Here is a 17975-nt window from a genome sequence, read left to right as displayed (position 1 = left end):
AGTGGAATCCAATATCGAATCCTAAAGAGGAGAACCCCCGTTGACACTTGTGTCAGCAAAGGTAAACGCATCGTGTCGCAATGCCGTGACCAGTTCAAGCAACCCGAAATAACCAACGAGGCCCGTCTGCTTCTGATCCTCGTTTCTGCTCTACAATTAATAGGCTGATGCTATACCCGGTGAAATTGCAATTGCGTGCGTTCACGTTTTGGATTCACAACTTTAATTGCAGTCACTGGTGTTGGACAGACACCGAGGGCCTGGAGAGTGGCCTGCCAAAATAAAGATAGTCGAGAAACTCTGCTTCTGGCCTAAATGTGTCATCTATAAATACCCGAGCCCCGTGTCCGCTCGACACGACTCCGAGGCAAAAGTCGATATTGCATTTGCATCGATACCGAAATCGCGGAAATCCGTTTTGATCGATAACCGGAAACGCGAAATGTTCCTACGCTGGAACGTCACGTAGCTGTTGTGGAGGTTCGGTATCGCTAACAACAAAGCTGCACGAACTTGAAATTTTGCCAGCTTAATATTTTCAGTGCCATAAGCATTGTAACAAAGGATACAGTAAATAAGATGGTCAAAAGCGCCCCTGAACCAATTTCACGTAATAATGTACGGAATAAGTGATATTGTGCACAAAATTTCCTTCATGTATACAAGTTAAGGGGTAACACCACTCTAGGATTTTCAAAAAGACGATTTTTTTCTTTTTGGCTACAACAATACTTTAGGGTCTTAAGAACGGAATGCCGTTTGATTTATAGTAGAAAACAAATTTTAAATGGTTAAATTATCAATTTTGCCGCAGCGCCTCAAAACGCGCACTGAGTACTCGCGCGGTATGCTGCAATTCATCGCTTTCGTATTATTGTTATCATTTAAAATAATAAGTTTACTTGTTACCTACAAAACAAACAGAAGCATCCAGAAAGCTAGAGAAGGTGGCAAACACTGATCTGGATAGCCAAACGTATGGTACAGGCATTGCAGATTAGCGGTGAATAGAGAATTTGAGGATTAAAATGTTCATAAAACTTCAAACGCGTTTTCCTTGAAACCAATTTCTTCATACTGGGAGGACGGATTTCTCGGTGACTATTGCATGGGTCGAATTGAAATTTTTACAGTAGCTGCACAACAATACTATCTTTGGAAGTACGTAGCCGTTTTTTGATTGAATGTAAACTTTTTTTTTATAAACAATTTAGTGTTCATTTTTCATGCAAAAAGTCGATTCATTCCTTAAAAAACGCATAACTTCCACAAAAATTGATTAATCAAAAAACCCCTACGTACTTCCAAAGCCAATTGCACATGGATTATAAATTCTTTTGATTTTTTATCCCACAACTCATACATAACGAGAAATCCGTCCTCCCGTAGGAGTGTTTTTACAAAAGCTGTTTCCGCCGATCGACTCTGTCGCCTCTATTTTGCACGAAAATGACAATAAAAAAATATTTTTTTGTAGTTCAATATGTGTTAAATAAACCCTCTAAAAAGAATTTCTTATCCGTTTGTCGTTCTTCCAAAATAAATTGTCAAAGTTAGGCCTCTTTTTCGGGCTCTAAAGTGGTGTTACCCCTTAAGGGGGGCAATACCTTTAGAATCTTGAAAAATCACAAAATTCTTTTTTTTATAAAATGTTAGTGTAACATCTTAAAAATATTGTCTCAAAATTTTAAAGTGAAATACGAAGTCCTTTTGAAGTTATGGCCGATTAGCGCCGCGAGTATTCACGCATTCAGTGCGGAGGACTGAAACTTTAAACGCGTTTTTCTCAAAACTACATTTTTATAATTGGTGTGGCTGATAACTCAAAAACTAGTTTATCAATCGTGCTCAAATTTTTTGCACATATCCATAACAGTAGTATCTAACATATGAATCTAAATTATGAAATAAATTGAACATTAAAGTCCTTTTTTATTGCAAAATATTGCAAAAATTTTTAGTAAAATTCAAAGTTTTTCTTTAAAAGCGCGCCATTTCTTTAATTTTACACATTTTGCACATTTCTGAGGTTCATCTACTAACTGTGAATGTTAGTTTTCGAAACATTGTCTGCAAACTTGCTTCAGACCAATATATTTAAAGCTAGAACCCACACCGATTCACGTGGCGCGCCCAAACATTTCCAGAAAGGATTGTTATAATTCCGCCATTTTTTAATGTATTTAAAAACAAAAAATATTGTGTAATAGGCAATAGTTATAATAAATTATACCTGTAATTTCAAAAACGCAAAACAAAAATATCTTATACAAAAAAATTCACAAAAATCAGCTTATTTTCATCGGTCTAAAGGTATTGCCCCCCTTAAGTTACGGTTGCAAGACTAGCTTGAATTATCCGTTTTTATCTTGTTTTCCTTGTTTGTTGACGTTTAAAAGTTTTGAAAATACTGAAGTGTAAACGTGTAATGTATGTTAGAGAATTAAAAATGAAAAATGAACAGTTGAAAAATACGGAATTCTTATTGAATTTTAAGAATATGATTTTTAATTTTATAGTAGCATTATGTTGTCGTGACTAGTTTATACTCAAGGTTTTCCTTCGATTTTTTTTTATAGCGTCTTGTTTTAAACAAAACAAAAAACAAAAAAAAAAAAAAAAAAAAAAAAAAAAAAAAAAAAATAAAAATGGTTTGTCTTATGGTATTTTCGACGAAAGCATTATTTTCCTTATTCATATATTTGATTTAAAAACATACGAGATTGTGTAACTAAAATATTGTTGCCTTTGTGTATAAGAAATAAAAAAAGCACTTTTCGTTTAACGTGAATATTTTATTCCGATCTTCCTTACATACGTCAACATATCATGCCATCTTTCATATTTAATGTATTTATTTAAATACATTTCAGAAAATTTAAAATTCATGTGTAGGCATTGTACAGTCATCGTTATTTTCATAGTTACACGTATTATTTTGTTCGACATTAGACGCATTATTTGTTTGAAATTTGGACAACTTGCAAGGAATAAATTCTTTTGTCATAGAATTAAATATACATTACAGATGTTAATAAAAAAAAAAAAAGAAATCAGAATTCAACTCACTCAATAACAATTGAAAACTTCATAGATATGTAAAATTTATGGTGAAACTACGAAAGTTTCTTCTTCTTCATAAGTGTTTAACGTCGTGTCGACTGCGTGGTCATTAGCGACGGCTGTATGCTTGGGTGCTATATTTTGTTATACATGTTCATTTCTTTCAGGAAGTTTATAGTATTTCTTATGCGGTCTTTGGCTGTGGGGACTGTATCCGGCTTTAATTTATATTTTTGTCTTTGAGGTTCGGTTTTTCTGCATTGATACAGAATGTCGTCTACTGTGAGAGTTTCGGTGGGGCAGTATTTGCAATAGGGTTGATCAGCTTTTTTTATTAGGTGTTCATGTGTTATCTTGGTATGACCTGACCTTAATCGAGACATTATAAATTTTTCTTTCCTGTTTAAATTGCAGGTTGGGATTTGTTGGTAGAAATCTCGAATTATGTTATGTATTTTTGTTGTGGTCCAGATTTTATTCCAATCTTCTTTTATAATTTTTTTTATGTGGTTTGTGAGGTTTTGACATGGAATCGGAAAGGTTGTTTCGGCTGATGGTAGGGTTGCTGCTTGTTTTGCTGCTACATCAGCTTCTTCATTTTCCGTTATCCCTTGGTATGAGGGAATCCAAATGATATTTATGTCAGTGTTGCAATTTTGATATAATTCTGTGTATGCTTCCTGTATTTTCGTTATGATCTCGTGAGTATTGCTGCTGTTTGGGGTATCTAGGGCTTTTATTACACTAATCAAGTCTGAAAAAATGGCAACGTTTTTAAGGTTATTGATGCTGACGTATTTCAAGGCTTCAAATATTGCGTATGCGTCTGCGGTAAAAATTGATGCTGTTTTGGGGAGATTCTGTTTTATTGTTGTATTTTCGGTGACAATGCTGTATCCTGTTCCTGAGTCGGATTTGGAACCGTCGGTGTAAATTTGATTACAGTGAGAGAAATTGTTTTTCATATCAAGGAATTTGGTTTTGTATGTCGATTGATCTATTTGTACTTTTGGTAGATCCGCTAGGTTCAGATTAGTAGGTGGTGTCTTGATAATCCAGGGAGCTATTTTACTTTGTTTACGTTCGATGGTAGGAGTCCATTCAATAGGGAATTTCAAGATTTTATTTAGTCTGATGCGGAAAGGTGATGGGAGCTTTGGTTTTTTGGAGTATAATTCGCTGTATTTGTCGGAAAAGATATAACTAAAGGTCGGTTTGTTCGGTGTAGTGGAGATTTTTGAGGCATATTTAAGTGTTAGGTATTTCCTTCTTTGCTCCAGAGTCATTTCATTGGCCTCGAATAGGATGCTAGTTATTGGGCAAGTGTAGTATAAGCCTGTAGATATTCTCAGTGCCGTATGGTGAACTTGATCGATTATTTTTAGGGTTCCTTTTTTGCTGAATAGATGATTGAGCCGTAGTCAATTTTTGCTCGTATTAATACGAAAATTTCGTTGATTGATATAATCACCGATTATGATATTTGTGTAGTCCCTAGCCATCGAATTAGGACCGCGTAAAAAAATTTACTTTCATGACTATAATATTATGTCATATATAGAAAATTGTCTTAGGTCATGCAAAATTATTATTAAATACGTTGATAAAAATATATACATAGCAATTGGTTTGTTACTATCGCAATAATAATCAAATTGTATGGGTGATGAGCCATTAAGGTCCATGCGAGCGTTTGCGTTAAGCTTGAGTATCAAAAGCACGTGAGGTCAGACGTGATGAATGGAACCTGGTCAAAAGACTAGTTTACAATTCTCCAGGCACCACATTGTCTGTGTTGAAAACAGGAATTACAGATATTTGGAAAAATAATGAAAATATAAAAAGATATAAAAACGAAGTGTAAAAGCATGGGTAGCAATACACGATATTAACATGTGTTAATACTGTTATGTACAGTAATAGTGTATCATGTAATAGCTAATAAATTATATCATTACAATTCGGACAGGTCTTCTATTTTTACGGAAAATGTGAAAAATGCTGAACTGTCAAGAATTCGAAAAAACATGAAAAATTTATAGTGGTCTTAATTCGATGGCCAGGAACTGTATCATAAAAATTACATGTAAGTGCAATTCGATATTAGAAAGCAAAGTATTATCCTAGCTAGAGGATTAAAAACTGTTTAATCTGAAAAAAAACGGATGTTCTCTTCCTCCTTGAACACGTGCGGATAGACAAAAAGTAATTTATACTCACAAGGGTTGGAACACGTGGTGTTCAACGCTGCAGAGGAACTGCATCGGGGGTGGAATTCGAGTGGAAACAAGAATTTAAGCTCGTAACTGTAACCATAAGAGGGATATGCAGGTTAGAAGATAGCTTCCGGCGATCAATTTAACGCTTAAATGTGGAATAGGATTTACTTCCGGCTTACAGAGGATTTACTTGTATTGTGAATCTACAATATTGTTCGAATAAAGTAAATACCCTAGTGCTTTAAAGAGTTACGGTAATTGCATCGGAATTTTGTCGATAATACCATCTATGCATATTTTGAACGTTTAAACTAATACAAATTTACATAGATGTAATTACAAGTTTCTATAATTTGATTACAAAAATATTATTTTAAAATAGTATACTTTATAATAAGATTCGACATTTTTAAAGGGAATAAATCCCGCTGTTTTACGATGAAGTAGAGTAACAAAATTATGTGAAATTTTGATAAAAGTTAGACACATTTTTCGATCTTAAATGGTTGCTATTGTTGAATTGTGCAATCTTGTTTATTTGAAAAAAAAAAAAAAAAAAGGTTCAATGAGTACGACAAATATGAGCAAAAATCCACACAACACAGCCGTGAATTTCAAGTATTTTTATTTGGTTGACAGATTATTTTTGATAATGAATACCAGAGTACTATTATATTTATTTTTAACTGTAGAATAAGATATAATTTGTTTTGTTCTACATAAGAAGTCAAAATGAAAAGTGTGTTAAACTTTTAGCATTGCTTTCCGCATCTTTTTGACATATTATCGATAAGACAGTGTAAAATACGCGACAGGTGTGATTGGACAGGTACAAATAGAGTGGCACCTGTTTAGAACAATTGCCAACGTAAAATCAGTATTGTCAGATTACAGTGTTATAGCGTTATAATAGTTATATAAGGTGAAGTGGGGTAAGTGCAGACTGGTTTTTGTAAAGTTGGTATTTAAACGTAAGTATTTTCAATCTGCTATGTGAATACTTAACGCTGTCGATATTGAACGCTTTGCACAATTACTACTATTTAATTAATATTAACTAGGACCTTAATTTTTCTTGTACACTTTGATTTTGATAGGAAATTGTTTAAAATGTCAACTACTCTGCACTTTCCCCGAAAACGGGGTAAGAGCGTAACTTGAAGTTAAAAATACTTCGAAACTTTATTTCATGTGCAATGGAGCAAGAGCAGAATTATTAACAAATCTGCTATAAAATGCTTTTTACTGCATTATACAAGTACTCTATACTGCAAACAAGTACTCTTAGCTGAATTATAACAGGGGATATAGTGAAACAAAACAAGGAAACAAACATACTAACTGAAGAAATTTCGCTCATATGGTAATAAAAATAGCCTGTATACGCACTTGCCCCGTTTACGAACTTACCCCACTTCGCCTTATTAAATTTATACAAACTTTGCTATTTTATTGTTCTATAATTCTATTACATTTTTATTTCATTAGTTGAATATTTCAATACACCATTTCACTATTATTTCACTGATATTACCATACAGTTGTACTATTATAGTATCTGCTTACTATTTTTTTATTCTATTTTAATAAAAATTATTTTTTCTGTTCTCTTGTTGTTCTATTAATTACATAAACAGACTTACCTACATAATAGGAATTTGATTTTGTTCCAAATCAAAAATAAATTATGAAATACTCAATAAAATACATCTAATTACAGTGAGCTCATTAATGTAACATTAAGTGGTTTGTTTAAATTAATATTCCGATTTTCTATACACTCCTTCATTATCTAATTATTTATACCTATTTGGTTATTTATTGACCATCTTATGAGGTTTTTTCTAAGCTTTTGTTAGAAATACGTGTGAGATAATATCACGTAGTATTTATATCCTTTTTACAACAATACGTCAAATGATATTATATACATACTTCTATAATAAAAATTCGAAGAAGATTTCAAAAAGTTGAAACGTTGCCAAATTAATTATCGTAATTTAATTATAGTGAAATCTCGATCAGGCATTCTTCGAATACTATAATAATTTTATCTACTATTGTATATAAAACAGTATATAGTCTGAATAATCCAATTTTCGCGTACATAGTTTTCCACTTGCATAATTCAATATTTTAATGTGATATTAAATTCGTAAAAAATCTTAAGTAAGACAGTAATCGTAAATAAAACAATTTTATTTTTGACAAACTTAATCCACGTTTACTCCAAGGTAAGTTGTATTTGTTATATGTACTTTAAAGTACATTCCCTGCGAATATTTGTTATTGGTTGAGAACGCTTTTCATAAATATAAATATGAATTAAATTAAATATGGTTAATTGCTTCAATCGTAAATTTTTAAAGAAACTCAAATGTAGATGGCATGGAGATCTATATGTCATTTCAATAAATTCTTTCAGAAACGACAGATGAAATAAGGAAACAACCAAAAATGTTCAAATGATTGGCTACTGAATACATACATACATGCAAAGTTAGAAATAATACAAATGTGCAATAATGCAAGTAGGTATTGAAGTTTCAATTACCGAAGAAGATTACATTTTGACTGAAGATTACATTTTTTTTTGTATCATATTTTTGGTCACTTCCGGCTATTACTGCTATCGGAAAATTTATCTGTTGAACCACGTGTGTACCGAGTGACGTTTATATCTTGCTTTCGCAAGTTTGTCTGGGACGTTTAAAATTAGATCAGTACTTTGACATCTTCACTATAGACAATTAATTCAAACAGTACATTTAATTTGTCTTACAATGAGAGCGTCCGATTAGATCTTTGTGTACGGCAGTAATAGGTGTGATAGTTTTATGTGCGAAATACACATATTTGTAATTTTAGCCTTTGATGAAAACCAACTATCATAAAAATGCATTCAAAGCTTAAAAAAATCATATATTATTTGGTGTGCAAGTAGTAGAACAAATTGGTCAGCTAACAACTGCAGTAGAATGGGAAATATTTTTATGGTTATCGATAACTAAAATAAAATTGTAGTTATTGATAATAGCTGCTGACAATTAAAAGAATGATGATTATTTGTATTTATTATTGGTGATCGAGTTAAAGTTTTGTCAGTAATAATGATTGCTAGTGGAGAATAAAAATTGAATTATTTATGAAAGTTATTACTAATCACAATTCAAAATTAATATATTTTAATTATTCCTCTGTTTAAGAAATTTCTGAGAAAATTCTGGGAGTCCAAACTTAAAAAATTCTACATTCCATAATTTCTAAAATTTTAGTCTCAAAATCGGAAGATTTTATTTTGCGGTTCATAAGTTAAATATACGAGGATATCTAAATTTTTCAGGTGTCTTTATTCCCCATATATTTTAATCTAAACCTGAATCTAATAAGATAAATATCGCAATGATCATGTTTGATTAAAGAAGCAGTTACGATAATTGCAATTTCTTCTACATTTAAACAATTCAAAATTATAACTAAATATGTGTATTCGAAAGTGTAAACTTTCTACTTTCAGATAAAATAATACAAATTTTTTGTGATAAGAAAAGTTCTAAATTAATCAAAATCTGAAAATATTCAAATATCAAATATTAAATTTGTATTAATTTAATTATTTTTATCGTTTGATAGAAGAAAATAAAGATGGAAACATTTTGTGGAACGAAACAAATATTTCAATGGTTTTTTAACTCCAGAATTAATTTTGGTGCATGAAATTAGCAACTTGAATCGCAATGTCTGTTTTGAATACTTTTATTGCTACACAAACATCGTTTTATGCGTAATATTTTTCTTTTTCTGTTTGACATTCTGTAGAATTTATATGATTTCGTAATGGAAGAAAAATGATCAAAAGATCGGAATAAAGTTTTAGGTTATGTTGATATCATGACTAGTTTAAGAATAAGAAGAATTATACTTTAGTGTAATTATACTTTAATTCAATAAATATTACCGATATCATCAATTGATTGAGTTTCATTCGTTTAATAATTCGGTCTCACGTTAAATGGCGTCTATGCCGATGGCGTTTAATGGATGGTCAATGTCATGTTATCATCTGCTAGTGGAAAAATACAATACCTAATTTCAATATTTCAACAAAATTGATAAAAAAATGTTCAATATGAATTCTTCATTACTTAATAGATTTGAAAGAATTTTACTGTTGAAAAAATTATATAACATTAATTAATTATAACTTTTACAAACGTATTCCCTTGTTTGCTTGAGTGACTGCAAAATGTGTTTAAAGATGTTCAATCTTGGAGTATTGTACAATAATATTTTTGTGCGATATAAGTATTGAATTATAGAAACTTCTAATTATATCTATGTAAAGCTAATATATTTTGATTAGTTCAAATGTTTAAAATAGGAAGAAATATTATTAACAAAATTCTCACTTAACTGTTAATTACCGGGACTTGTTTGAACATTAGGATGTTTATCTTATATTTCTCTATTTCCTGATTGTAAAGATAATTTGTATTATGGTAGTAACTGATATTCTGGTTGATGAAGTGAAAACTTTCAAAGCATTTATTTTATTAGTATTTCCGAAGAATGTACATCTACTTATTTTCTTTATTCTTCTGAAGTTATCGTTCACCGTCGAGGATTCCTACATCTCACAATCCTTACATTCTAAAACTCCTATACTCTAGCATCCCTTCATTCGAATCACCTTTATTATTTCGAAAATTGTACAACATAAATGAACTACAACTTTAACAAAAGTTCTCTTTTTGCTTGCTTGAGTGGTTGTGAAATAAATTTACCACTGTACTACCGTCGTTACGTGGACACTTGTTTTTAAATTGAAAATAGAAAAAATAAGTAAGCAAATACTGAAGCATGAACTAACATATGCAACTATTCTTCACCTCAACAAAATACGGCAGAAATTTCAACAAAAGAACGACAAACTTTTGTAATATAAAGTGTAGAAAATAAAATCAATCAAAATGGCTGGTTGGTGGTTCTAGCGTTACAAATGTTAAATTTTGAAGAATCTTACAATCATATTTTTATGTGATGTAAGTACATATGATAGAAATTTATAATTATAGAAACTAGAATTATACCAACTTATAATTATAAAAACTAGAATTATAAAATTGATGTGAAGCCAATATATTGCATTGCTATCTGTCGACTAGTTTAAACATTCAAAATTTTCGCTCGATTATTAATCATCCGATAATCGTTAGAGCATCAAAAAATTTACTTTACATTGTTTAAAAAATTCTTCACAAAGTGAAGAAAGAAAAAAATCTTGTTGAAATACAGTTCGTTAATTTACGATGCTGTGGCTCGAAGAAGCCTTGAAAAGTCTGGCTATGCCTAGTACGTGATACGATATACGCACGGAATATAATTTTAACTGCACGTTATTGCGATGTAAACTTTGGCGCTGCTCAGCCGTTCTCTTCTCAGTTGGTGTTTGCCCACGGTAAAAACATCCACGAAATTTCTGGGCAGCTGTGAATTGTTTTATACTTATTCCTCGAACATGTTTTCGTGTTGAAATACTAGTTGAAAATGTGATATGATATGGTGGTAGGTTTCCACGTGGCATGGGATGTGGTAGGTCGCGATCAGATGCTTCGACCTTCCTCGAAAACATCCAGGACAGGCCAATACAAATTCAGATCATGTTCGGTACGAAACATATTTTTTAAATGTAATAACATTATACGCTAGTAACAATAATAATAATTATGCTTCATGATTATTCTCAATGTATCATCCAGATAGTCGTTCATGCAACGCTATCTGATCAGTTTTATCTCGTTTATATTAAACCGTTATATAATCAGTTTCACTGTCTTTTATCAGAGTGCTATAATTGATTTAACCCTTAACAGTGACACTGAGGTATACAACGACTCCAGATAATTTAGCTTCGATTTTAGCCATTTAATATCCTGAAAATCTGAATAAATCTCTTTTGAAACCCCGCTACTTTTACTATTTTTTCCGCAAATTGTTATATCTCAAGAGTGTTCAGCTGTTTTTTAATGAACGCTACGTTTGAACATTCCCAAATCAAATGTGGTCACTAATAACCTAAGAAGGTGCATGTCACCTTAAGCATTCAATTAAAAAAAAAAAAAAAATGCAAATGCACCTGTTTTAACGCCTTTCCATACTTTGGCGAGTTTTGTGACGCATTCAAAATTTAAATGTGATAATTGTTCATCGAATTTTTAATACATTTCAATTTGTAGTTTAACCCTTTCGCACCGGACGGGACATGTGCTGTCTCAGTCTGGAAAATTTTTGATATTACGGCTGGGACAACATATGTCCCAATTACTGAAAAACATCTAGGGCAGAAAATAACGTTAAGTTGGGCCTCCAAACTAATTTTAAGGCCGTCTCAATCGTTCTGAGTTTATAAATTTCTCATCTCAATCGTTTCCGATCTAATTAAACAAGCGACAACTGTCAAGGTTGCTCAGTTGATGATTCTCATTTTTTACGTCAATTTATTCATCTTTTTCTAACGCTTGCCCTTCGCAGTTTTGCACGAAATTTTCCAGATATTTTTTCCATTTAACGCAAATGTACATGAAAATATTAAGGAAAAAAACGTTGCCTACAATAATCATCAAAATGTTAATCAAAATCTTAAATAAAATGTCAACAAAAATGAACTATTGACTCTAGGATTCCGGCCGGGACATACTCTGTCCCGGGGTTCAGATGCTTTGGGTTTACGGCGGGACATATGCTGTCCCATCAATGATGCTTGTGAAATCATTATTGTTGATGGTGCGCTGTTATGGGGACGTTTATGCGTCTCCAAAACCTTCAACCTTTTAGGCATAAAAGTCATTTTATCTAATTATCGCTTGGAGGAGAAATAACTGATCCCGGCAATGGAGCGCACTCGGACTGATTTTTCGCCGAATTGAAAAGGTTAAACGGTCATTGTGGGACATGAAACGACTCCAGCCGATTTAGCTTCAATTTTTAACCGACTTCGAAAAAGGAGGAGGTTACTCAATTCGATCAGTTTTTTTTTTTTTTTTTTTTTCCCATGTGTGCCCGCCGATTACGCCTAGCTGGATGGACCGATCGGAACGAAACCTTTTGCATCTGTTAGGTTCTGACTCCCCATTGGTACCATTATCAAAAAATTTTTCATTTTTTAATTGCAAAGTATTGTTATTGCAAAAAAACCGGCAACTTTTGAAATAAAGTTTTCTCGATTTTAGTGCGCTTTTAATATCTTATCACGGACATGATTCTGAACAATTTTGTTCATATACAAATTTCGCGGAAAGGTTTAGTTTTCGAGATATTAGCGAAAAATTGTTGAAAAGTTTTGAAATCAACTTTGGACGATTTTCATGTCCTTTTAATATGTTATCAGGGACACGATTCTGAACAACTTTTTCCTTATCCACAATTAAGGGGAAGCTTTAGTTTTCGAGTTATTAGCGAAAAACTATTGTTACTAATATATTGAATACTACGTATGCCTCCGTGTCTCTGATGGTGTATGAGTCAACATGCAGTCGCCGATTTTCTACTGTTTCTACAAACACGCTTGCCGGCTGATAAAAAGCGTGAAATAAAATAATTTTTAGAAAAAAAAATACACCGACTTCGAAATGCACTAAAAAGTATAAAATAATTTCTATTTCCTAATGAAGTAATTTCTATTTCATTCAATCATACAATTACGTAACAGATATGAATAAAATCTATTTACTCGTTAGGTATTATATTAAATACATTTCAACCTTTTCGGAGGCGGCGCAAAATTAAATAACATATTCAAAATAATCTTTTAATTTTGCGCCGCCTCCGAAAAGGTTGAAATGTATTTAATATAATACCCAACGAGTAAACAGGTTTCATTCATATCTGTTACGTAATTGTATGATTGAATGAAATAGAAATTACTTCATTAGGAAATAGAAATTATTTTATACTTTTTAGTGCATTTCGAAGTCGGTGTATTTTCTTTCTAAAAATTATTTTATAGCCACTTTATATCTTGAAAATCTGAATAAATATATTCTCTGAAACATTGGAATTTTTCCTCAAACCGTTATATCTGAAGAGTATTCAGCTAACATTTTAGCTCTTTATATTAAAATCGAAAAGTTTTTCATTTTTCTGTGAAAATCGTCACTTCTTTAATTTTGTCATGTTTCTGAATTTTTTTTTTTCATAATCAGCATGATTAACGGAAATCAGCTGTGAAATATGTTGAAACAACTTTCAAAGATTATTTATCTTTTATTATTATTTATTATTTATTTTTATACTATTAATTTTTTACAAGTTAAAATAATGTGTAGCTTCATTGCAAGAAACGTTTTCAATGGCTGGATCTTGATGTGTCAGGTATATTAGTCTGATAAAGTGTGATCGTTAAGGGTTAAATTAAAACAATTCTGTGTATTATTTACAGTGAACATTGACTAGTTTTTAATTAATTTTTATCGTATAATTGCAGAGTGTAAAATATGTTTAACGACAGGTACGATAATTGTCTGTGTGCCGCAATGCTCAAATCTTAATGATGTAGCACACGATACTGCGTGATCGGATATTCCGTGGTACATTACGCGTTATCGAGTGATAGATTATTTAGCGTGAACCGTACAGCACATGGTATCGTGTGATAAGATATTTAGCGTGGACGACACGCGATATCGCGTAATTGGATATTTACAAAGAGATTGCAAGACTGCGGGTCACCGATTTAATTGAAACTTTGCGAACTAGATTTCGTAACTCTGTTTAGAACAATGTACTGCCATGGGATAGATAGTGTATATTTTTCACTTAACACGTTCATGCCGGTGGGTCACACTTAATTATTCCGTGGGGCGATGTGTATCACAGATGGGTTTTCAAAAACTAAGTTTATTTTATTTCTTGTCAACATTATAAACAAAAATTGAGTATTATAAGCATTAACATTCAATATTTTAACCCTTTGCACTCCTATGTCGAGTGTAGTTCGACATCACATTTCTCTTTGATCGCATAAATGGAATGCCTGGACTGACCGTACGGGCAATAAGTTTATGAAGCCATTGACTATTTTTCATTAGCAAAAAATACCTTCGCGTCGGTACCCAAGTTTACTGCCTGGGACCAGCATGTTTTAATTTCCTATTCCGTTACTTTCAATCATCGTCGTCAGGGTCAGAGTGCTTTTTCACCTTATTACCTGCTACGGGTTTTTCCCAAATCGCGGTATCTCTCGTGCGTCACCCCTTGGTCGCGGCTACTTCCAGGGGTGACCATTTCTTGTGCGAGGGAGGTGACCATTTCTTACGAGGGCGGTCACCTCTCAAAAATCAGCTACCAATGAACGTACACATCCCCTTCCTAATTACCGATTCCGAGGTGACATCGACAGCTACTTTGGCGAAAGACGACAGAACACGAATATATCTCATACAACACATAGCTAATTCAAGAAAAGAACACGATAATATTTCAAACATCACATATCGAAATCACGAAAAGAACTCAGTAATACAATGAACAACACGTAGCTAAAACACGAAAAGGATCACGAATTATCACTTAAAACCAGGCCCAGAGCTCGTTAAATCGTGACTGGGTCAGAACAGTGTCGGGTGCCCGAATCCGCGCTGTTTACACAACACTTGTATTTTCGATAATTGTTTTTAACATTCTTTACATCGTTTTCTTGTTTTTTTGGCAGCCCCTTTGAACGATTGTAGAAAATGTATGTGTTTTCTTGACCGTTTTTTCTTTTCTATTTCACATTCTTCGATTTCTCTGTGAAAAATTCAAAAAGGAAAAGTGCTAACCGCCTCTGTAGAAGAAAAGATAATTTTACCTACCTTTATACTTGATGCAAGAAATATGCGTTTCGAAAACTCTATGTCAAAACTGTTTTGATCTCGTATTTAGCGCGTTCGAAGCTTCGAAGGAGTAACAATGTCGCCCCGCCCCACGAAGAAAAATGTAACGTCCCTGGTACTAGGCTCAGGTATTTTACAGCACTTATGAAGCAAAGAGTGGCTTTTGCCTAGTAAGCGACTCGTTTTTACTATAACTAATTCTAAAAGAATGTGGGATCGTGGTGGCGTGTGGTTAAAGAGTAAAATCTACAGGTTAATACCTTTCATTAATTAGGTTTATTCAATTAATGATGAGAAAGAGAGTTATAATTAACAATTTCTTTAGCAAATATAAAAATGTATGTATGACTGAATTCTATAAGCAAATTGGAGTATACTAGACTTGTTGATATCGCAAATCGCAAAACGGTAGCTAACTACTTCAGTAACGCGGTTTTATAATGATATACGCAACGCAAGAAAATAACGCAATTTTATAATGGATTTAGATCCTGACAGAACAATATTTGGTTAATTACAGAAGTCTAAAATTTGTATTGGACAAATTGTCAAACTGACAAACTTTTTGTCAGGGCACAAATCGGCACCCAAAACCTGGAGGGTCGCTGGAGGCTGTGCGGATCATGTGAGCGATTGCACCTTTTGAGATCGAAGAGAGGAGGGTTCAAACTTCGTGAGAGGCCAATCCGTGGGATGCCAACTGCCTCCAATAAGTCGTGGTTGCTAGGTGAACTTGGGGTTGCAAATTTCAAAATTTCTACTTTTTTGCATATCGCGCGAGAACGGTTCGAGTAATCGATTTGAAAATTTGTAGAGAAATGCTCCAATGATCCCTCAATCGATCGCATGCACCCAATTTACCTGCTCACCCCCGGGGGTGGATTGAGAGGGTTGGAAGTAGGAACCCTCTCAGCGGGGGTTGGTTTCACACCAGGCCCAAACCATCAACAGGAACGATACCGTTGGCACGGAAACAAGTTTTTCCGTGAACTGCAGGTCCAAAATTGACATTTAACTGTGAAAAAAATGAAAAAACAGCAAGGGGTGGCTTTTTGACAGCGTGTAGCGATCAAGGGGTTGGTGCAAACGCGACCAAACTTTTACCAGGTATAACTGGGGTCGAGAGGAAGCTTCGGTAAAAGTTTGAGCAAAATCGAAAAAACCGCCCCTTTGGGAGGGGCGGAAAATTAGGGAGGGGGTTGGGGGTGTCGCAGGCGGTTGAGCCGGGCATTTTCGGAAAGGCCGCAACCTAAAGAACCTCATTCTGTAAAAAAATTTCGGATTTTTTCTTTTTTTTCTGTCGAATTTAGAGCCTTTTTTTTCGGTTTTTCAACCCCCTAGCATTGAAAGGATCGCCGATACCGCAAAGGGGTGGCAGGAAACAATGGCACTCCTGGAGCATTGAGATAACCCATGGGCCCAACTATCCTCAAAATTTCAAAATCCTACCTCCAACAGAACGTAAAGAAAGAAACGGCTAAAGAAAGTGGTGCGTTAATTTTGGCCAGCAGTGTATCTGCTGTCTCTTTTTAATTAACGCGCGCGCCATCGATCGGTGATCTACTCTAAACAATGTTGCACGCGTGAGCTACCCCATACCATTACCGCGCGAATTTTTATGGTGCAGTCGGTAATACAATAGAAAAAGATATACAGATTAGCATGTTTCTTTATTTATCGACAGGATTTAATGTGATGTTCCCGGGGACGTTACAAAAACGTAAATATTCGCCCCGGCGTGAACGTGTTAAATATTTATGATTAAAGTTTCATCGTTACATGAAAATATAATTTCAGTTCAGACTCGTAGCAAGTACCGCTGTAGTGATAATAAGTTACCAAACTTGTAGGCTAAAGTTCAAGTGTTTGTGGTGAATTAATTATTTCTACTTTCCGATTCATTTACTTCAGTTATCTATTTATTTATTTAACTAGTTGTACAAATACTTTGTTTATACAAATGTCATTAAAGACTATACATGTATTAACGTGGAAAATTCTTAGTTTGTTTTGTAATTTTTTAATTTTGAAATACTATAGAATAAATTCTAATTAATTATTCAAAGTTGAATGGTTTTAATAGACGGTGTTAATGAAATATTTTTGCTGTAATAGTAATATGTAATACAGAAGTCATGCATGTTAATATTTATTTGAATTTGCAGTTTAAATCGTTTTAGAAATCAGTGAGATTGATCATGGAACTGCATACAAGATTATTAAGGAGATTACTTGGTCAGAGTGGATTCTTTATCACGTGTAAAAAGTGATTCATTAAAGAATAATACGTGTAATCATTATGTGAATAGTTGCGTTAATCTTTCAATGAAAGAAAGTTATAAAGAAATAAATTGATACGGAATCATTGTATAACACCTTGTTACTCAGTCGATAAAGTGGTTGTTATCTTTAAAATTATCTCATGCCGCTTTCTTATATTCCAACGGTGATGTTTGAAATTGGACAATTCTTAAAGAACATTTCACTTGAAAATAAAATTAATTGAAGTAGAAATTAAATTCAAATTTATTTATTTTGCAAAATCATTTCTTTGTTTGTTGACTAAATGCATAAAACAATTGTATTTTGTAACTTGATTTTAAAATGTATATAGATATTGAAAACTAAGGTGAGATTCAATCCATGTTGACTAGGAAGTTTTGTTCAAAGAAAAAGATCGCATAATTTTGCTCATTCAAAGATTTTTTGTTTAATATCATGGCACATGCATTTGTTGACTTTTTCATTTACACCAGCAAAGAATTGTGGTATGTGACTCATAATTAAACGTATTCTTGTGTTTTAGAACTGAATATTTTAC

General features: G+C 32.9%; 1 protein-coding gene across 3 annotated transcripts in view; it reads left to right on the top strand.

The window, feature by feature from the left end:
• Positions 1 to 17975, top strand: part of cnn (phosphodiesterase 4D interacting protein centrosomin) — a 129818-nt gene that overhangs the window by 66600 nt on the left and 45243 nt on the right. The window contains exon 1 of one of the 3 annotated variants that reach the window (XM_012288387.2): positions 10725 to 10949. The exons of the other annotated variants lie outside the window; for them this stretch is intronic. Within the exon in view, the coding sequence (XP_012143777.1) occupies positions 10865 to 10949 (85 nt within the window). The 5' untranslated portion in view covers positions 10725 to 10864. Of the gene's footprint in view, positions 1 to 10724; positions 10950 to 17975 lie in introns of those variants that run through there. 3 annotated transcript variants of the gene reach the window in all.

The sequence above is a fragment of the Megachile rotundata genome, chromosome 1 (assembly GCF_050947335.1).
Source record: "Megachile rotundata isolate GNS110a chromosome 1, iyMegRotu1, whole genome shotgun sequence".
NCBI lineage: Eukaryota > Metazoa > Arthropoda > Insecta > Hymenoptera > Megachilidae > Megachile > Megachile rotundata.
This window is presented reverse-complemented; position numbering and strand designations above follow the sequence as displayed.